Here is a 21,747-nt window from a genome sequence, read left to right as displayed (position 1 = left end):
TCTTTCACGCGATGCTTGAGAACCCACCAGCGCAGGGAAACCCACGTTTGCACCACTACCTCCTCCAGCGTCGGTGGAGGAAGCTGGGGCTTCTCGGGGAGGAGGGAACGCCACGCAGGGCAAGAGTGGGCAATGAGCAACAGAAGCAGGTTGTAAAAAAGCCTTCTTTATTGAGAGCAGCGAGTGTAAAAAAAAAAAAACAACCAAAAAACATCGAAAAATAAAAAAAGTCAAACAAACAACAAGAAACAACAATACAGGTGTGAGGCGGGTATAGGCCACCCCCCACCGCTGGTTCCAGCCCCCCCCAGCCCCCCCCACGCTGCAATTACATACAAAAGCCGCCCGGGTGCATACAAAAAGGGCGGATTATATAGTGTCAAAAGCTCCTGAAAACTCCTTCATCTGCCAGGCACTTGGGAGGAAGGAAGGAGAGAGAGGGTGGGGGCAGGAAGGGTGAGCACACACAAGGCCGGCTGATGGCCTTCAGGACCTGGCCGGGACCCCCAGGATGGCTCTCCTCCGCCCCACCTTCCCTTGGGAATATTGGTGGGTGAGTGAGAGGCAGAACTGGACCTGGTCCAGGTGGAGGAGACCTCAGCCAGAAACTGGGGTTACCTGAGCACCCACACTTATCTTGATGGAGGGAACGGGTAGCAGAGAAACGGCCAGCAGAGGCCCTAGCTGCCCAGTCTGGGTTTGAATCCACCTCCCCCAGGGCCACGAGGGAGGAGAGAACTGCCCAGGGAAGAGAGGCCCCAGCAGCTCCTGTGATGGTGACCGGGGCCCCCAAGGGCCAGAGAGAACGAGGGGATCCGGCCCTGCATGCTCCCGGGGGGTTCCCGAGGAGGCCTCCCGCCCCCCGTGCCATGCTGAGGCCCCGTGGCCGGGGCTCCCCTCACGGCTTGCTGTCCGAGGGGCTGTCGCCCAGGGCATTGGCGATCTCACTGAAGGAGGGCCGGTCCTTGGGGCTCAGGGCCCAGCAGCGCTGCATCAGCCGGTAGAGCTTGGACGGGCAGCCTTCGGGCTGCGGGAGCCGGGCCTTCCCGGCCTGCAGGTCTGTGGGAGGGGGAAGGGCAGCACGTGAGGCACCCCAGCATCACGGGGGTGAGCGGGGGCCGGGGCTTCCGGGAGCCCCATTCAGGGACTCTTAAAACCTACGTCCCACCTGCCCCAGCTCTCTCTGGCGGACCTCAGAGTTTACTGCATGACCGTTGCAGATTTTATGACACTTGTGTGTGTGTGTGTGTGTGTGTGTGTGTGTGAAAAAGTGGAGTGTATCTATTACCTGAAACTTCTAAAATTGTGCTACTCTGACTGAAGAATATAACCAGGATGCAAGGATGATGGGGTGGCGACAGTATGTGGTGAAATACAGGCTTTGCCCACTAGTCTCAGGATTCTTGGGTTTCAATGACAGAATTCCGGCAGGGGGGTGGGCTCTGTCCCTGTGAACACCAGTCCCCACGGGGAAGACCCGCTCCCTACCCCGGGGACTCAGCCCTTGGGCACCCCGAGGCCTACCTGCCAGTACTTCGTCATCCGCCTGCCCTCCATGGGGCATCTCTCCGTGGGTGAACACTTCCCACATCAGCACCCCGAAGGCCCAGACATCGGACTTGGTGGAGAAGTCACCCTCCAGGATAGCCTCGGGCGCCATCCAGCGCAGGGGCACCCAGGCCTGGCGGAAATGGTAGTACTCGCTGTGGGAAGAACCACACACGGGCGTGAGGGGCCCCTGCCACTCAAGGTGGGGGGCCTGGTCCAGATCTGGGTGTCCACGTGGGCTAAAACAAGACTTTCCTTTTTCTTTTTGTTTTTGGGCCACACCTAGTGGTGCTCAGGGCTGACTCCTGGCTCTGTGCTAAGGGATCACTCTTGGCAGGGCTCAGGGGACCATACCAGATTGCGGGGATTGAACCTAGGCTGGCCACGCGCAAGGAAAATACCCTAACAGCTATACTACTGCCCCGGTTCCTAAAACCCACCTTTTCTACAGCAAGGTACTCGGGTGACACCTGCTGATCACGAGGGGGGGGGGCAAAATGAAACTTGGAAGCATCCTGTGGCATTGGATGGTTACAAAATTCCATTAGAATAAAAATTTGCCCAAATAAGAAAGACCAATCAGGGGGCCGGAGCGATAGCACAGCGGAGAGAGTGTTTGCCTTACACGTGGCATCCCTGGCATCCCATATGTCCCCTGAGGGATCACCCAGGAGTGATTCCTGAGTGCAGAGCCAGGAATAAACCCTGAGCACTGCCAGGTGTGACCCCAAAAAGCAAAAAAAAAAAGAAAAGACCAATCAGGGCTGGAGCTATAGTACAGTGGGGTAGAGCGCTCGCCTCGAATATGGCTGACTGGGGTTCAATCCCTGGTACCCCATATGGTTCCAGAGCCCACCAGGAGTGATCCCTGAGCACAGAGCTAGGCATGGCCCCAAAACAAAAACAAAAACAAACAAACAAACAAAAAATGAGCAATCATTATACTCATGTCTAAAATGTAACAAACATGGACAGCAAATGGAGGGAAAACCTCACTTGGCAGTCAAGCCATCATGGCTACAGTGACACTCAGATGAACTGGGGTGACTCAGATTGGGGGTGACTCGATCAGGGGTAATTTCCCAGAAAACGTGGAGGCATTCCCGAGCAGCCTGACGGGAGCTGGGCGGGTGTGGAGCATGACATGCAAGCTCCCAAACAGAAATGACCATGGGCAATGAGAGAGGAGCCTACGTGAAGAATCCAACAAGGTTCGGACAGTTATGAGACATAAGCGCACAGGCTGAGGAGCGCTCAGAGCTGGAGCAAAGCACTGCATGTACGAACCCTGGGCTTCATCCCCAGCCCTGGGTGTGGCCCCAAGAGAAACAAAAAAAGCTGTATCTGGGGCTGGAGTGGTAGTACAGTGGATTAAGGCATTTGCCTCACATGCGGCCAACCAAGGTTCGATACCCGCATCCCATATGCCCAAATAATTCCTGAGTGCAGAGCAAGGAGTAATCCCCGAGCAATGCCAGTTGTTGATCTCAGACAAAAAATGCAAACAAAAACCACTGTATCACTATTTTTCGGGGAGCTTTTTGGCCACACCCAGCAGTGCCTGGGGGACCGTATGAGGTGCCAGGGATCAAACCAGGTTCCCTGTGTGTAACAGTGTCCTACACACAGTCCTTGTTTGGTTTTGTTTTTCTTTATGGGAGAGTCACACCCAGCGGTGCTCAGGGCTTACTCCTGGCTCTGTGCTCCTTGGCAGGGTTCAGGGGACCATGTTGGGTACTGGGGATTGAACACGCATGCGTCAGCTGCATGCAAGCAAGAGCCTGACCCGCTGTACTATAGCTGTACTATAGCTCCAGCTGACTCTGTTTTACTTTTGTGCCAGTACAGAAAGTGCAAGTCGGGGCTGGAGCAATAGTACTGCTGAGAGGGTGTTTGCCTTGCATGCGGCTGACCCGGGTTCGATTCCCAGCATCCCATATGGTTTCCCAAGCACCACCAGGAGTGATTGCTGAGTGCAAAGCCAGGAGTAACTCCTGTGCATCACCAGGTGTGTACCCAAAAAGGAGAAAGAAAAAAAAACCTAGAAAGTGCAGGTCAGGGACAGGGTGACAGCTCTGGAGAGGGGACGGGGACACATTGCCGGCCCGCCCCAGCCTCAGAGAAGCCCACAGCACACAGCCTCCTACCTGTTGTACACGTCCTTGCTGAGCCCCAGCGCCGACACCTTCACCTGCCTCTGTGCGCTGACCAGGCAGTTGCGTGCGGCCAGGTCCTTGTGCACGAAGCGGCTGTTGGACAGGTGCTCCATGCCCAGGGCCACCTGGGTGCACAGCGACACCTGCAGGAAGGAAGGGTCATGTCAGGAGCCAGGACCAAGACACCCACTTCGTCAGCATGAGGCCTCGGGACCCCCAGAGCAGGCCTCCCTGACCTTCCCTTTCCTTCCTGTAAAGCGGGAGACATGCCTTACATGCGGGAGATTCCGGGCACAGTTCCTGCCCCAGCACCTCTGCTGGTACTCAAGAGCCAGCAAACAGGGGGCACACGACACTTGCTTCATTGTTGCAATAACTGCAATTCAGCCCAGCACTTGCTTAGTTATTGCAAGAACTGCAATTCAGCCCACTGAGGTCTCCCCATCAGGAAAAGTCTTTAGTTTCAATTCTCTGGCCACAATCAGAGCACATGGTGGTCACCTGGGGCTGCAGACATACACACAGCCCTCCCTCCTGGCAGGGTCTAGACATGAAGCCATCCACCGCCCACACCAGCACATACAGACCCTCACTGTAGGTGCGGTAGGGAGGAGCCCGACAGCTCGTGGACAAAACCTCATCTTGGGGCCAGTGATGTGGCTCTGGCTCATCTCTTGCATGCGCATCCCGGGGCTCAGTGTTGCCAAAAGGGTACAAGAACCTCAGAATTATTAAAAGACAACACACGGGGCTGGAAACTGCAGCAGGAAAGCACTTGCCTTGCACAGAGCCGACCCCTGGCACCACACAGGGGGGCCTGTGCCCTGCCAGGAGCGAATCTGAGCACGGAGGCAAGAGGAAGCCCTGAGCACTGCTGGTACGGCCCCAAAGACCAAAAAAATGAAAAATAAATAAAGCAAACATACACACAAAGTTTCCAGCTAAATATTTATTATCTAGGAAGCTGACCCAAGCAGTGGGGCAAGCTGGGCAGAACCGCGCATGCCGGACGAACATCAGGCCTGGAGTTCCATCGCCTGGAACCACCCCACAGTACCGAGCAGGACTCAACAGAGTGGCCCAATGGGGTGTGTGATCCCTGTGAGCTGCACATACACACATAGGGGAGGTGCCCCGCCCCACCTGTGAGCATCTGTGAGTGTACCAGCCAAGTGTGTGCGTCCCCAGCACCACACAAAAACAGGAAGGGAGGGAATTTTTTTTTTTTTTTAATTTAAGGGCCAGCGGCTGGAGCGATAGCACAGTGGGTAGGGCGTTCGCCTTGCACACAGCCGACCCGGGTTCAATTCCCAGCATCCCATATGGTCCCCTGAGCACTGCCAGGAGTAATTCCTGAGTGCAGAGCCAGGAGTAACCCCTGAGCAGCCGCATGTGACCCAAAAAGCTATCAATCAATCAATCAACCAATCAATAAGATTTAAGGGCTGGAGCGATAGTACAGCAGGTCTGACATTTGCCTTGTACTAAGCCGACTCAGGTTCAATTCCCGCCACGATTGATCCCTGAGTGCAAAGCCAGGATTAAGTCCTGAGCATAACTGGGAGTGGCCCCAAACAAAACCAAAAAGATACAGGGCGAGACATACAATGGGTAAGCACTTGCCTTGCACCCAGCCAACCTGGGTTCGATCCCCGGCACCACAGATGGACCCCAAGCCCCCTAAGGAGTGATCACTGAGCCAGCCAGGTGTAGCCCCAATACCCCCAGCAAACCGGGGTGCAGTGTAGGGAGACAGCCCCAAGGGCTAAGCATGCTCTGCCTACCAGCGGCGCGGGTTCGATTCTGCAAACTGCATGCACAACCAGAAAAGAACTGGGAGCCCCGAGCCCCACAGGGAGGGACAATAAACCACACACACAGAAAAGAGGCCAGTGTTGAGTCCAGCAGGACCCCGAGCCCTGTGTCCGGAACCCTCACTTGCTGCCAGGGGCTAACTGACGCTGTCTACTGACTCAGGGGCACCACGTGCCCCCTCATCTTTTTCTGACTTCGTTTTGGGGACACAACCTGTAATGCTCAGGGGTTACTCCTGACTCATGCACTCAGGAATTACTCCTGGGGGGTTCGGGGGACCATATAGGACATTGGGAATCAAACCTGGGTCAGCCGCATGTTAAGGCAAATGCCCTATCTGCTGTATTATTGCTCAGGCCCAGTGCTCCTCATATTCCTGTCACTGGTGATAAGAGGACCAGACGGCCCAGAAATAGTCCATCCCAGACAGACAGACAGACAGACAGACAGACTCGACTTCAGGTTCCCAAACCCAACACTGTCCTGTCCTGCCTGACTTTCTAAAGGGGCTGGAACCTCTGTCCTATGCTGCCCTGGGCTGCTCTGATCTCACTCTAAAGCAAAACAAGCTGAAACCGGATACTGGAAGTGGCAAGGTGACAAGGGATGGACTATCTTTCTGGGGATGCCGTCCTTCTGGAAATACTGGCTGAGCAAGGGCAGTGAAACTGATTCTGAGAAGCAGTGAAAGACGGATTTCCTTACTGTGGGGCAAAATATCACCTGAAGGTCCAAGGATCCATTTCCGACTACAATGACATCTACCCGCCCTACACAAGGCCTAGGCCTGGGGCTGGAGCTGTAGCACAGTGGGAGGGCGCTTGCCTCGCACGTGGCCGCCCCAGGTTTGATCCCAGCATCCCGTATGACATGATCTCCTGAGCCCCACCGGGAGTGAATCCTGAGCAGAGCCAGGAGTAAGCACCAAGCAGTAAGCACTGCTGGGTGTGGTCTAAAAGCAAAACATGGGGGTGCAGTGCTGTCCGCAGGGCGAGCGCATCAGTAGCCTGGTGGTGCATTCAGGCTTCCTGATACCCCAAAATTGCTGCCATGTCTCTGGCCAGACCCACACAACTCGGGACCAAGTTTCTTGAGAAATTAAATGGCCAAAAATTGTGTATGTGGGAGCCATGCCCACAAACCACCTCCAGCTCAGCCATCCAAGTTCATTTATCAGCCTTGCTACAGAGACCCATAAATAAATCTTGAAAGAGATCAAAAGTCATAGTCAATCCTGCACAAGGCTGAACAGAGAGGGGTAAGTCGGAAGGGGGTGGGCTGGCCTGGTGCTCGCCCAAGCAGAGCCCTAGGCAGCCACTTGCTTCCACAATCCAAAATTACCACCATACCCCCCACGCCTGACTCCACCATTTCCAGACAGGTCTCACAGAGAGATAATCTGCTGAAAATCTGGGTATGCTGATTCTGTGACAAATCTCCAGGCTTTCTCGGAGTTGGGATGGGCTACCTCCCCCCACTTCCCTAAACTCCCAGAAACCTCAGCAGTCACATCCACACCCCAAAGCTGCCATCTAGTTAGAAAAAAACTACTCCAGCCTAAGCTTCCTGGTAAAAATCCTGAACACCCTGAACAAACATGATGACTTCTTTTTTTTTTTCTTTTTTGGGGTCACACCCAGTGATGCACAGGGGTTATTCCTGGCTTTGCACTCAGGAATTACTCCTGGTGGTGCTCAGGGGACCATATAGGGATGTTGGGAATCAAACCTGGGTCGGCCATGTGCAAGGCAAACCTACTGTGCTATCACTCCAGCCCTCGCCCCATGGTGACCTCTTAATACTTGTATTGCAAACCATAATGCACAAAAGGAGAGGGAGAGGGAGGAGGGAGCAGATGCAAGCTTGGGGTGTGTGTTGGGGGATGGTGGAAGGGAGACAGGGGACACTGGTGAAGGGAGGTGGCACTGGTGGAGGGACGAGTGTTACATCATTGTGTGACTGACACCCAACCATGAACAGCTTTGTAACGGTCTATCTCACAGATATTTAATAAAAAAATAAATTAAAAATGAAAGAAAGAAAAGGAATTCATTAATTGGTAAAATAAAAATAAAGCCCCGGCCTGACTGTCCCATCCTCTCCTGCTGGGACATTCCAGAGGCTGACCTGGGCTTGGGGCACTATGAGCTCTTCTCTGGACAGGCTTCTGCTCAGGTTCTGTCCACGCATCTGCCACCCAAGTGCTGTCCGGGGGGGGGGTGCTATGTTGGCTCCTGTCTGGCCATAAGCTGCCAGGGAGGTCCCAGAGAAATCACTGGTTGGAATTCTCTGAGTTGTTTCTCTCTGGCATCTCATCAGCTACCTTACAAAGGTGACCTGTAATTGCGCCCCCCCCCCCAACGCTCCCAGACGCCTCTTAGCCCACGCCGGGCACAGCTCCCTCCTTCCTATTCCCAGCAGCCAAGGCGCACTTGGCCCCCTTTAATGGCTCACCTTGCTCTCAGCCCCCAGGAGCCTCAGAGGGTCAGGACACAGCCACTCACTCAACCAGTAGCACATAAAACTGGTTTCTGGGGGCTGGAGCGATATAGCACAGCGGGTAGGGCATTTGCCTTGCACACAGCAAATCTGAGTTTGATTCCCAGCGTCCCATATGGTCCCCTGAGCACCATCAGGAGTGATTCCTGAGTGCAGAGCTAGGAGTAATCCCTGTGCATCGCCGGGTGTGACCCAAAAAGAAAAAAAATTAAAAAACAAAACAAATTAAAACAAAACAAAAAGACTCATTTCCGCATCACTGTCTCTTCCCTGAGAATTTTCAATGCCAGAGGAACCCCCCCCCCATCCCACATTGTGCTTCTTCTGTTGTTTTGGGACCACACCCGGCAGTGCTCAGGGCTTCCCGTGGCTCTGCACTCAGGAATCACTCCTGGCGGGGCTCAGGGCTACCTTACGGGGTGCCGGGGATGGAATCAGCCGGTTTCCAGGCCAGTGCCCTCCGACCTGCTGTACTGTGGCGCTGAACTCCAAACTATTCTTTTCAAACTGCTAATGGGATCCGTGAGGTTGCAAGACAAATTCTGTGGGACAGTGAAAACCAGGGTGACAGCAACGTGGCTCAGCAGCGGAGCACATGCGAAGCGTGTGTCCCCTCTGTAGCCCCCACACACCAGGGTAGGAGGTATCAAGAGCATCACAGATACAGTACTTCGAAAGGTTAGTTTTAGTTTCTTGGGGGGTGGGGTCTATCTGCTGAATCTGGATGCAAAATACATCCCCCCTTTTTAATAGGGGTCACACCTAGCACTATTGGGGGTAAGGGGAGCATTTGGTGCCAGGGACCGGACACAGGGGTACACGGTCTACCACCTGAGTTACCGCCCCAGTCCCTGGAATGTGCATTTCTCATAGAGGATTCTAATTTTTTTTTAATAAATAAATCCATAAAACCACTTCCAAGGCAAGGGGCCGAGCAACAGTACCACATCTAGGGCACTGAACTTGCACACGCCAACCCAGGTTCGATCCCCAGCATCCCATATGGTCCCAAGTCTGCCACGAGTGACCCAAGTGCAGAGCCAGGAGTAAGCCCTGAACAGAGCCAGGAAGGACTCCAAAGCAACAGAAGATAAACATTTCCAAGGCACAGTCCTGCATAGTCCTGCAGCAGGCCTCAGCGTTCATGAACCTGCTGAAGAAAGCGTGGGATGTGGCTCGGTCTAGCTGGAGGCATGAGGCTGGCAGCCCCCAGGGACCCAACACCATCCCACACCATAGCACGCAACTTCCACAAGCACAACCTCCTGCCTCCTCCACCAAGTGGACATGAACATTACAGCAACCAAGGGAAATAGAAAACTGAAATGAAAAGGGGTGTGTGAGGTAGGGGTGTGTGTGTGTGTGTGTGTGTGTGTGTGTGTGAGAGAGAGAGAGAGAGAGAGAGAGAGAGAGAGAGAGAGAGAGAGAGAGAGAGAGAGAGAGAGACAGTACAGGGGTTAAGGCACTCACCTTGCATGTCACTGACCCTGGTCTGAGTCCCCAGCACCTCATATGATCCCCAAGCACTGCCAGGGGTAGCCCTGCACACTGCTGGGTGCTGCCACCCAAGGGAAAAATAAAAGCATCAGCTGGAGAGCTTGTGCAGAAATGGAAGCTCTCAGGCAGAGACCCAGAAACATCCAGGTTTGGGGGCTGGAGCAATAGCACAACAGGTAGGGCATTTGCCTTTCACGCGGCTGAACCCGGTTCGATTCCCAGCATCCTATATGGTCCTCTGAGCACCGCCAGGAGTAATTCCTGAGTGCATGAGCCAGGAATAACCCCTGTGTGTTGCTAGGTCTGACCCAAAAAGCAAAAAAAAAAAAAAAAAAAAAAAGTCCAGGTTTTTTGTTTTCACCTGCAGTTTTTTAAAGCACTCTTCCCCATTTCCACCATAGAATGCTGACAGGGGAGAATCCAGAACCATCATGGAAGCATCCCCATCAAATTTAAGATGCTGTGGCGTGGGGTCAGGGCGATGGCCCAATGGCTGGGGCCAGGGAGGTGGCTCAGCGAGCTAAGGGCTCAGAACCCTGCTCACACAGCAAGTAGATCCCAAACATTGCCAGGTGCGGCCCCCAAACAAAACAAAACTGAGTAAGTATGAAAGGTAATGATGCCCTCCTAGCCAAGAGAGGTGTGCGGGGCCGGTCATGTGCAAGCGGGTGGCTGAGCTGTCCCATCAGCCTGGGGACTCTGCTTCTGACCAGAGAACTGACTCCTGACCCGGAAGTGTCCCCTTCCTGCCCACGAGAATGAACCCCAAGGACTTTCTCGGGCAGGGAGCCCCATGTTCCCCGCACTATGCTTGCCTAGATGAAGGCTCAGGAGCTTCATCACTCTGTTCCCCCTCACTGTGTGGGCCCCTCCGCCCCTACTGAAACTCCCCCACCCTGGGCCCCAGCTGCTGGAGGCTGCGCACAGCTGGGGGGGCTCTCGGTCCATGCTAGAGGTGGTGCTCCCCGCCTCCAGGCAACGGGAAATCTAATCTCTTGCAGAGTCAGACTCTCTTGCCCGTGCACGTGGCTGTCTTCCCCGGGTCCCCTCGGAGGGGGTGGGCTCCAGCTTTCCTCCCTGCCCCGAGCAGAGCTCCCAGTGACCTAAGACCTCCAGAGCCTAGCCACAGCCATGCTCAAGGCCCCTCTCCACATGTTTGGACGAGCCTCACGCATGAAGGTACCAGCAGAGGAACTCAGGTGGGTGGGACCCAGGGCTGACACCTCCAAGGCTGCTCGAATCAGGACTGGGCCTCTTGCGCCCAGATTCCCCATTCTCCAGTAGCTAGGCGTCATACCCAGGGACTGCCCCTGGCACTGTGTAATCCCACCAATGGCCCACACCCAGAGACTTAAAACCAAGCTCCTGGAAGTGCGCAGTCACTTTGCGGCCGCATGACATCTTATAGCTTAGTTCTCCCTCTGGGAGAACCTTGTTAGCTACCGAGTTTCCTGCCCACATGGGAGAGCCTCGCAAACTCCCCATGGTGTATTCATATGCCAAAACCAGTAACAACACTGGGTCTCATTCCCCTGACCTTCTGAAAGAGCTTCCAATGCGGCATCGTTGGGAAGGACGAGTAAAGAGAGGCTTCTAAAATCTCAGGGCTAGGATGAATGGAGACATTACTGAGACCACTCGAGAAATTCAATGATCAACGGGATGATGATGATGATGATGATGCTGAGTCAGGCCTGGGACTACACTCTGCATGTGGGCGGAGCCCGGGATCAAACTTGGGGCCTCACACAGAACAGGTGCTGGGGACCTGAGCCCACTCCTGGCCCCTGGACATTTCCATCTTGTACTAGCCACTTCGATGCCAGTCCTGAGCAGCTCTCGGTCCCTGACCTCGCCCCGCTAGGAGGAACTCGCCCAACGTAGCCTCCCAGCTCCCAGACCTCTCCTGAGCATCCCAGGAGGGAGAACTGGCCAAAGCCTGGCCGGGGCCTCAGGGCCTTCAGTAAACTCACCCTCAGGGGGACCAGGCCAGCCAGGGAGACACACACCCACTTCTCACCCCAAAGGCTGAGACCTGGGGGACAGTGGGTCAGAGCAGCCCAGCGCCTGAACTGCTTTAGGAGGTAGAGAGCTGGGGGGGGCAGGAAGGGGGGGGCCCCGTTTGGGAGGGGAGCAGAGGAGGCAGGAGAGGGTGACTGCAGTGGGTGGGGTGCCAGCCAGCCTGCTCTTCTGCGCTATTTCGGGGGTGTGGAGCCGCGCCTGGCGATGCTTAAGGGTTACTCCTGGCTCTGCACTCAGGGACCACTCCTGGCAGTGCTCAATGAACCACATGGGACGCCAGGGATGGAACCCAGGTTGGCCACATGCATGGAAAACGCCCTCCCCGTGGTACTATGGCTCCAGACCCTAGCAATGAACTTTTTTTTTTTCTTTTTGGGTCACACCCAGTGATGCACAGGGGTTACTCCTGGTTCTGCACTCAGGAATTACTCCTGGCAGTGCTTGGGGGACCATATGGGATGCAGGGAATTGAACCCGGGTGGGCCGCATGCAAGGCAAACGCCCTACCCTACCCGCTGTGCTATCGCTTTAGCCCCAACAACAAACTCTGCAATAGGTTGAAAGCCTCACGTAGGACAGGCTGGGAGAAACCCTTTAAAAGCCAATGGGAACAAAGGAAGCAGATGCTTATGCTGCCCCAGCCCAGGTGCTGCCTGTACCTACGTGTGGCTGCCGAGCGTGCGTGGTGCCCGAGCACATGTGTCACCTGCATCTCCCCTCGAGATAAAGACTTTCATACTTTCTTCCTGACGCTGGGCTCCCTCTCCACCCCGGAGAAACCCGTGTTCTCTCTTGAGCACACATCCTCAATCTCCCCCTCTCCCGGGAGAAGGCAGATGGAATAGAGAGGGGATCACTAAGAAAATGATGGCTGGACCAGCTGGGATGGGAGACGCACGCCGAAAGTAGATAATGGACCAAACATGATGACCTCTCAGTGTCTGTGTTGCAAACCATAATGCCCAAAAGTAGAGAGAGAGTATGGGGAATATTGTCTGCCATGGAGGCAGGGGGAGGGTGGGAAAGAGGGGGGTATACCCGGGATATTGGTGGTGGGGAATGTGCACTGGTGGAGGGGTGGGTGTTTGATCATTGTGAGATTGTAACCCAAACATGAAAGCTTTTAACTGTCTCACGGTGATTCAATAAAATTTAAAAAATTAAAACAAACTCCCCCTCTCCCTCTCTCTCCCTCCTAACTTGCAAATAAAGCCTGGTTTTCACTCCACTGCTTAACTTCTTCTGAAAGTCTTTTCCGAGAGAAAGGTAAGAACCCGAGGGCCTGGGTAAGGTGTTAGCTGACCTTCCTTTCCAGCACGGAGCAAGGCTCACGCAGACGCAGATGCTATCAGCCCAGATTCCCCTGGCCGTGCCGGGGGGGGGGGGGGGGGGGGGCAGAGGTGGACAGGACAAGGAGATTCCCCTCGAGGCGCGGCCTCTCTCTCCTCCCCACCTCACACAAGTCACCCGGGAACGCCGCCGGCATCGCTCCTGCAGATGTGGGGTGCACGCCCCTGCACGCAGGCAGCACCCCCACCCCACTTCAGGCAACACCAGCTGGACCGGCCACTGTACTGCACTCGCAGCGACTCTTCACCTGCGAAACGGGGTGCCCGTGTGCGCTTCAGCACCGCTGTGATCCCAGAGGGGAGAGGAGGGAAGCCAGAAGCTCAGAACCTGGGCCCAGGGAGGGGGAGCCTGGTGCTGCGGCCACCCGGGACCCCTCCCTCCCCTCTCACCTTCTGCTTGGTGCTCAGCGGCTGGGACTTCAGTTTTTCGTCCTTGCTCTTGGAAATCCTCAGGAACTGTTTAAGGTCACCCTGAAGTGGGGGGAAAAAAAAAAGTCGGTCAGCTCCCGGCCGCCAGCAGCTGGGGCTTAGGCATGGCTCAGGGCCTTGACACACTGGGGTAGGCCCCTGAGCTGCCCTGGTCAGCGGGAGGGGACTGTCACTCCTCCCCATACCCCGCTCTCGGAGGAAAGCTGCGGTCCAGGGGCTCAATCTGACATGGGTTCTCAACCACTGGCCCTACTTCCCGGGCAGGAAACAGGTGAAGCCCCCGGCCTCACAGACATGAGACAGCAGCAGCCCAGCAAGGAACACAAGTGGAAAGAAGGAAGGACAGGGCCAGCGGGGGGGTGGGGGGGACACACAACAGGGAGACGAACCCCCTGTTTTGCACGTGGGGGTAGAGTGGGGTGGGTGATGGGTGGGATCCCTGGAACCACAGGCTAAGTACTGCCAAGTGTGGCAAGAAGGGAGGGAGGGAAAAGGGGAGGGGAGGGGAGGGGAGGGGAGGGGAGGAGAGGAGAGGAGAGGAGAGGAGAGGAGAGGAGAGGAGAGGAGAGGAGAGGAGAGGAGAGGAGAGGAGAGGAGAGGGAAAGAAAATGGGAGAGAAGAGAAGAGGGGAAGGCAGTGGAGGGGAGGGGTGAGGAGGGGAGGAGACAGGAGAGGAGAGAAGGAGTGAGGAGAGGAGGGTTGAGGAGAAGAGGGGACAGGAGGAAAGAAGGGGTGAGAAAGGAAAGGAGAGGAAGGGTGAAGAGGGGCGGGGAAAGAAGAGGAAAGGTTACAAGAAAGGAGAGGAGAGGAGAGGAGAGGAGAGGAGAGGAGAGGAGAGGAGAGGAGGAAGCAGGAGGAGAGGAAAGGTGAGGAGGGATGAGGAGGGGAGGTGGAGACACAAGGAGGAGGGGAGAGGGAGCGGAGGAGGAGGGGGTGTGGGCTGGGCGGCAGTGTGATGACAAGGTGACCGGCCAGGTCAGAAGGCGGGGCGGGACAGGGGCGAGGATGGCGCGGGAAGGCTACTCCTCCCTGCGGGAAGCCGGGGTCCCGGCGGCGAGGGGGTGCGCGCTGGGCAGGAGGGCGACGGCCGGGGCCCCACCCCGCGTACCAGGTCCACGTACTCCAGCACCATGTAGTGCGGCTCGGCCTCGCGGCACAGCGCCAGCAGCCGCACCACGTTGGCGTGGTTCAGCTTCCCGAACATCTCCAGCTCTCGGCGGAAGTCCAGCTGCTGCTGCTCGTCGCGGCTCTGCAGGCTCTTCACCAGCACCAGCGTCTCGGCCACGCCCTCCTCCAGGCCCTGCGCCTTGGCCAGGAACACCTCCCCAAACTCACTCTTGCCTGCGGGCAGGGGCGGGCGCGGGTCAGTGGCCTGCGGTGGGGGTGGGGGGCTCACGCTCCCTGGCTCCTGGTGGGGCGCGGGCGTGGGCCCGAGGTGGTGCGTGAAAAACCCGCCTTCACAACTAAACGCTTCCGTCTACACTTGGAAAATAGCTGGGGCTGGAGATACGGGGTGAAGAGGCCTGACGCGCACGTGGGCAACCTGGTTTGAGCCCCAGCACCATGTGGTCCCCCAGGTACTGCCGAATATGACCCCGGGAGTAGCCCCCACTCCAGCACCGCCAGGCACGGCCCCCAAAAAAACAAGATGTTTCTAGGAGACCAGAGCGATAGTACAGCGTGTCGGGCGTTTGCCCTGCACACGGCCGACCCGGATTCCATCCCAGCACCCCCATGTGGCCGCCCTGTACACAAGTGACCCTGGCTTGCTCCCTGGCACCACACAAGGCCACCCGAACACCGTCTGGGGTGACCCCTGAGCACAGAGTTGGAGCAAAGCCTGTTCTTACTCCTGGGCATAGCCCAAAAGTCAAAAGATTAATATTCAAAGTATTTTTAAGAGGGGAGCCCGGGGAGCTCGGAGAGCGGGTGCACACGCTCTGTGTAAGTGGGGGGTCAGCCCACATGCTCCCCTCGCCACGGGGAGGCCCCCAGGTAGCGGTGTGGCCAGCATGGCCGGTAAGGCGACTCAGGTCTGACAGGGTGGGGCCGACCTGCCCTCAGCACACAACACCAGGGGGGCAGCACCCTGGGACACGCTTCCCTAAGCACCCCTTGGCCTTGCGAGGTCCAGAGGCCGGAGAGTGCGAGCCAGCAGCCTTAACCGCCCCAGCGCCCTTGGCTGAGGCCTGAGGTTCGCTGGGCAGCGCAGGACGAGGCCCGCCACATACCCAGCGTGGTGATGGGCTGCAGGCTGGTCCGTGGGAAGTGCAGCTTGTCACTCGTGCTGTGACGCTTGTTGGTGGCCGCTGAGCTGGAGCCCAGGGTGGTCAAGGCCACTTCCTCCTGGATCTCCGCCGAGGGCTGCCCGTTCTGCAAAGGCCCGCCTGCCAACAGGACACAGGACTGGGACCTCAGTTCCCTGCCCCAACCCTTGACTCTGACTCTGGGGACTGAAACCCCACGGCAGAGCCCTGGGTGGGGGGCTGCAGCCCTAAGGTATGGTGCTGCATCAACGCAGCTGGCCATGATCCAAAAGGAACCATCCACACAACCATCGCCCAACCCGCCCCTGTCCGTGCCAGCTGGCGGGTGTGTGTGTGGGGGGGGGGCTCTGCCTTCCCATCCACGCCTCTTGCAAAGCCCAGAGAGGCTTCACGAGCAGACCCTGCTCAAAAGCTGGGGCAAGAGAGAAGACCCAGCAGAGACCCCTGGTCCCGTCAAAGGAGGGGACAGGGGAACCACCGATGGCCCCTAGGGTGAACAGACTAACACAGGTGAACAGGCTGACCGAGGTCAGGGGCTGGTGGGAGAAGGCAGGGGGAGGTCAGGAGGCTCCACGGAGGAGCCAACGGCCCCCGCCCCCACCCCCTCGAGGCCAGGCTGAGGCTGGGGGCGCTGGGCTTGGGTCCTGGCTCCCCTGCGCCCCCAGCCAGCACGTGGCGCGGCGCCAGGGGCCCCTCACCGTTGAGGCACTCCATCTCCGGCTCCTCGCCCTCGGGCTGCTTCTGCAGCCGCTTGGCTTTGCAGCGCTTCTTGCAGTAGAACATGAGGCCCAGCACGGCAATGATGTAGGCCACCGCCGCGCCCACCGACAGCCCGATGGTCTGGATCATCTTGTAGGGGGGCGGACTGCCCGAACCCTCCGGCTCCTCCCGAAGGGGCTTGTCTGCAAGACACACGGGCGGGCCGTGAGCGGGGAGCGGCCCAGAGAAGCACAGCAGAGCCAAGGCCTGGCGTGTGACACGCGTGGGTCCGGTCCCCAGACACTGGTGCGGAGCCACGGCAGTCGCACCGCGCACATGACTAGGAACAGCAAGGCAGGCCCTGGAGAACGGCGCCTGGGACTGGGCACCTGAGACGGCCGGGAGAGAGTACAGAGGGCCAGCCGCTTGCCTGGACTGCGGCTAACCCAGGCTCCATCTCCGGCACCACATAGGGTTGCCCTAAGCCCCACCAGAGACGGGATCCCTGAGCACAGAGCCAGGAGTAAGCCCTGAGCACTGCTGGATATGGCGCAAAAACAAACAAAGAATTTGCTGCTAAACTGGAGACTGAGAATCTCCCGTGTGAACCGCAAGTGCTCGGAGCAGAAGCAGGGATGGGTCTCAGGCAAGGCTGCACCCAAATGCTACGAGCTGGTGGTGTTTTTTATTTGGGGGAGGAGGGCACACCTGGTGGTGCTCAGGGACCATTCCTGGAGATACTCAGGAACTGTGCGGTGCCGGGGATGAAACCTGGGCCGGCCATCTGCAAGTCAAGTGCCTTTACCCTTCCACTGTCTCTCAGGCCCCTGGGGGTCTTCGTGTATGAGACCCTCAAGCAGTGCTCTCGGGGAGCCGGGGCCACTTCCAGAGATACCTGATACGGCTGTGTGGGCCGAAAGGTCAGTCAGTGCTCAGGCTGGTAACAGGTACAGCTGGAGCCAAGGGTCACGGGACACCAGAGCGATAACACCCAGGGGTGTTCAGGTGCTCTGGATCTGTGAACTCTCACCCTGGCCTACTCCCTGAGGTCTTTTCCCTGACCATCATTCCCTCTGGGACTCAAGGAAAGGATTGTCAGCCTGGGAGCGAATCCCTAACTCCTACCCCAGACATGATGCCCAGGAGGAAGGGCAGGGGAAGCAGCAAGGCCCCGCAGAGGAAGCAGGGGGAAGTGCGCGCAGGGGCGCACGCCTGCCTCGCGGCCGGGGCTGTGCTAGTGGCTGGGGGGAGGCCAGCACTGAATCCCGCCCCAGTGCCCCAGGGGTCTGCATGCCTCTGGTGCCGAGTGAGCGCCGAGCAAGGCCCGGCCCCTCCCTGGCCCGTACCCACGACGTAGAGGGACGCCTCCGTGTGCTCGATATTGCAGCTGTTGCCCGCAATGCACGTGTAGGGGCCCGTGTCCTCAGGGGCCACGTCATGGATCACCAGGGAGCCGTTCTGGAAGATGTGCATCCTGCCACGATGAGAGAGCCCTGAGTTGCCCGCCCTGCCAGCCCCTGAGGGGGGGGCAAGGGCGCGCAGGGAGCAGGCGGCCCCTACCTGGGTCCCAGTTTGGTGGGGTCTAGGATGCGATCTTTGCCCTTCCACTGGATGAGGGGCGTGGGGTCCCCCTGGGCCTCGCAGCGCAGCAGGGCTGTGTGTCCCTGGTACACGGTCGTGCGCTCCGGCTTCACCTTGAAGGTGATGAAGACTAGACAGGCAGAGTGAGAGGGGCGGTGAGTGCCGGGCTGGCGGGTCGGGCTGCCACCGCGGTGCCCACCGGCTCCTCCCATGGCCCGGCCACGTGGCACCTGCTACGGTGAGCTGGACGTGGGCGCGGATCTGGCCTTGCAGTCCATTGGAGGCGATGCAAGTGTAGTTGCCAGCATCCTCACGGGTCACCCTGGCGAAGTGCAAAGTCCCGGCGTTGTCTGTCACCCACTCGGGGAGGCTGCTCCCATCTGCAGGGGTCACAAAGGGTGATCAGGGGACACAGCCAGGTGGCCGGCAACACACGAACCCAGTCCACACTCCTCAGCCAGGCACAGAAGTCCCCATTAATCAGTTTTCCATCTCCTCTTTCTAGAGCCTTCTAGAATATTCCATTTCTGCCAAACTGGGGTTCTGAGAGTGCCTCGCCTTGGCCTTCTGTCTACCTACTCCTTCTCCTCCTTCCTTCCAGAACCCTGTCCTGGTCTTTGCCCCCCAAAGAAAGGTCCCCCCAGCATCTCCAGTGGGGAGAACGGCTTTCTCGTCAGGATGTACAGTCTCTCTCACTGCGTCCATGGAAAATAAAAATTGGTCCAGCTCTTTGAAAAACAAAAAAACAATCTGGCAGTCTTCTTCGGGAGCTGCAAAAATGTGCATGCCCTTTTATACATAATAATTCCATTCTGGGAATCTTTCCCAAAGGAAATAAACCCAAATCCATAAAAAACTCTGGCTTAAAGATGTTTATGGCAGCAATAAAAAGGGGAAAAAGGAGGGAGAGGAGAAAAGTGGGGCGGGGTGGGGAACTAGTTACGGTGCAGATCTGCAATATTTAGGGACTATCTGAGTATATTATAGTACACACAAGCACTGACATACTATAAATATTTTAACCTATGTCTGTGCATAAGATCACTGGGAAATACTTAAGAATTTTAAGGTTTCTTTTAAGTTAAAAAGGATTAAAATTAGGGGCTGGAGAGATAGTTCAGCTGACTGGGAAGTGTTTGCCTTGCATGTGGCCAACCCTAGTTTGATCCCCAGCACTATATATGGACCCCTGAGCACTACCAGGAGTGATCCCTGAGCACAGAGCCAAGAGTAAGTCCTGAGCACCACAGGGTATGACCCAAAAAACAAAAAATAAAATACACTACCTGCTGTCTTTTTTTCCCCCTGATTTTTTGGCTACACCTGGCGATGCTCAAGGGTTACTCCGGGCTCAGGAGCTCAGAAATTTCTCCTGGTGAGGCCCAGAGAGGACCGCATGGGATGCTGAGACTTGAACCCAGAGCTGCCCTCCGAGCTGTCCTGTCTCTCCAGCCCTGCGTCCTGGTTCTGCAGTTAAGTGTGACCTACTCGTCTGAGAACACACACCATCAATGCGCTCTACCAGGACGAAAAGGTCCAGGGGGGCAGAGCGAGAGCACAGCAGGGAAGGCGTTCATTTGTCTTGTGCCCAGCCAACCTGGGTTTGACCCCGGGTATCCCATATGACTCCCCCAAGCATTGCCAGGAGTGACTGCTGAGAGCAGAGCCAAGCATGACCCCTGAGCACTGCCGGGTGTCACCCAAAAAGCACCCTCCGCAAAAAAAAAAAAAAAAAAGACTAAAAGATCTAGAGATTGCACAAAGCCGAGTGTAAGCTTTGCCATGCATGAGGCCTGGATTCTACCCAGCTCTGCCTGGCCCCGGAGCACTGAGCGAGGAGTAGCTCCTGAGCTCCGCCAGCGGCTGGGGCCCTCAAGTAAATAGAAGATGTGCAGAGAAAGAGGCCAGAGACACAGAGATGCTGGGGCGAAGGTGCCTTCTCCTCCCCTTCTTGTCCAGGTGCCCAAGTCAGTTCTGGGCTGCAGGGAGGAGGGCTCCTGGGAGCACGGCAGCCCCTCCTCCCTGGCCCCTGGTGCCCCACAGCTGTCAACCACCCTCTGGTGCCTGGGTTTCGGCCTCCCTCTCAACCACAGGTCAGAAGACGTATCTCACCTTCCCCGGAGTTCCCGCAGCCGGGGAGCAGCTACGCACACCCTCAGCTCAGGGCCCTGCCTGCCCCTCCGGCCCTGCCCTCTGGGTACCCACCTGCCCGAACCCACTTGATGGTGGGCTTCTCCCGGCCGGTGGCAGAACAGGCCACCGTCGCCTCCTTGTCGAACTCCATGCACTGCTGCGGCCGCGGCGGCGGCGTGAACTTGAGCTTTTCTGTTTCAGCCGGGGAAGAAGTTGGGGGACATGGAGGCAGCTGAGAGCAGGAGCAGGGCCCAGGCCCCGCCCCAGGGCGCCCCCGCGCACGGCCGCTCACCCAGCACTTGCACCCGCGCCTGGGCCTCGATGCTGCCGGCCAGGGTGCTGCTCACGCAGCGGTACCACGTGCCATCATACACCTCCACGCTGTTGATGCGCAATGTGCCGTTCCTGGAGACCTCGAAGCGCGAGTCCTGCAGCACGGGAGTGGACGTGGCTCAGCCTCAGGCAGCGGCGGGGGGGAGGGGATGGACCGGGAGAGGAGCCCCGAGGACAGCCCCGCTCACCTCGGAGATGAGCATCTGGTTTCTGTACCACACGACGGTGGGCTTGGGGGTGGCCTCCGTCAGGCAGTGCAGGTAGCCGGGCTTGCCCTCCTCCAGCTGGCTGTCCTGCGGCCGCCTCAGCCACGTGGGCACAGCTAGGGGGACAGGGACAGCAGTCAGCCTGACAGCAATGCCGAGGAGCCAGCCTCAGGAAGTCTCCTCTGTGAGGCCGGAGTGACAGCACAGCGGGAGGGCTCGTGCCTTGCATGCGGCTGGCCCGGGTTTGACCCTCGGCGCCCCACATGGACCCCTGAGCACCACCGGAGTGATCCAGGAGAGGAGAGCCAGGAGCAAGCTCTGAGCATCACCAGGGGTGGCCCCCAAACCAAGAATGGAAAGAAAAAGAAAGCAAGCCTGTCATTTTTTCACCTTAGGCAAATATAATTTTCGTTCTGGGGCCACATGGGGGTTGGTGCTCACAGAAGCTGCTCCTGGCTCAGGAGTGCCCCCTGGCTATGCTGGGCCCCTGCAGAGATGCCACAGTGGTGGCCCCAAGTAACGCCACTGGACTATCTCTCGAGCCCTCAAAACAGAACTGGGGTGTGTGGGCAGAGGCTACGGCAGGTGGTGCTGAGGGGACCCGAAGGGGTGCTGGGGCTCGAACCACAAGCCAGGCAAGGGTCTCAGCCTCTGCCAGTTCTGGGGGCACCAGTAAAGGAGCTCAAGGTGCACACACAGCGAGGGCGGCCAGAGGGCTGCGTCCTGGGGCTGCACTGTGACCCCCTACACAGCGGCAGGGCAAGGACACGCTCACGGATCTCTGCACAACTACACAGGATACACTGTCCACTCTGGACTAACGGGAGCCAGGGAGTGCTCCACCTTCGTGTGTGTGTGTGTGTGTGTGTGTGTGTGTGTGTGTTTTCTCCTGCCAGACTTTCCAGGGATCCCTGCTGCAGTTTTTTTTTTTTTCTCTCTTTCTTTTTGGGTCACACCCAGTGATGCTCAGGGGTTGCTCCCAGCTCTGCACTCAGGAATTACTCCTGGTGGTGCTTGGGGGACCATATGGGATGCCGGAGATCGAACCCGGGTCAGCTGCATGCAAGGCAAACGCCCTCCCCGCTGTGCTATTGCTCCGGCCCCTGCTGCGGCTTTCTGACGTAAGATTCCACATCTGGTCCCATTCCTGACCTCAGCACCTCAAACCCATCACTCTGGTGATTAGAGAGGTATCTGCATGTATAATTTGGGA

At 57.4% G+C, this 21,747-nt stretch overlaps 1 protein-coding gene across 1 annotated transcript in view; it reads right to left on the bottom strand.

Moving 5' to 3' along the window:
• Window positions 1–329: 329 nt before the first annotated feature.
• Window positions 330–21,747, bottom strand: part of PTK7 (protein tyrosine kinase 7 (inactive)) — a 66,272-nt gene continuing 44,854 nt past the window's right edge. The window contains exons 8-20 of the mRNA XM_055135362.1: window positions 20,517–20,650; window positions 20,288–20,423; window positions 20,068–20,187; window positions 18,093–18,242; window positions 17,842–17,992; window positions 17,628–17,755; window positions 16,281–16,484; window positions 15,547–15,702; window positions 14,424–14,656; window positions 13,277–13,357; window positions 3,696–3,847; window positions 1,525–1,703; window positions 330–1,059 (exon numbers count right to left, since the gene is read on the bottom strand). Coding sequence (XP_054991337.1) covers window positions 899–1,059; window positions 1,525–1,703; window positions 3,696–3,847; window positions 13,277–13,357; window positions 14,424–14,656; window positions 15,547–15,702; window positions 16,281–16,484; window positions 17,628–17,755; window positions 17,842–17,992; window positions 18,093–18,242; window positions 20,068–20,187; window positions 20,288–20,423; window positions 20,517–20,650 — 1,985 coding nt within the window. The 3' untranslated portion in view covers window positions 330–898. The remainder of the gene's footprint in view (window positions 1,060–1,524; window positions 1,704–3,695; window positions 3,848–13,276; window positions 13,358–14,423; window positions 14,657–15,546; window positions 15,703–16,280; window positions 16,485–17,627; window positions 17,756–17,841; window positions 17,993–18,092; window positions 18,243–20,067; window positions 20,188–20,287; window positions 20,424–20,516; window positions 20,651–21,747) is intronic.

This window comes from Sorex araneus, chromosome 4, assembly GCF_027595985.1.
Source record: "Sorex araneus isolate mSorAra2 chromosome 4, mSorAra2.pri, whole genome shotgun sequence".
Lineage (NCBI taxonomy): Eukaryota > Metazoa > Chordata > Mammalia > Eulipotyphla > Soricidae > Sorex > Sorex araneus.
This window is presented reverse-complemented; position numbering and strand designations above follow the sequence as displayed.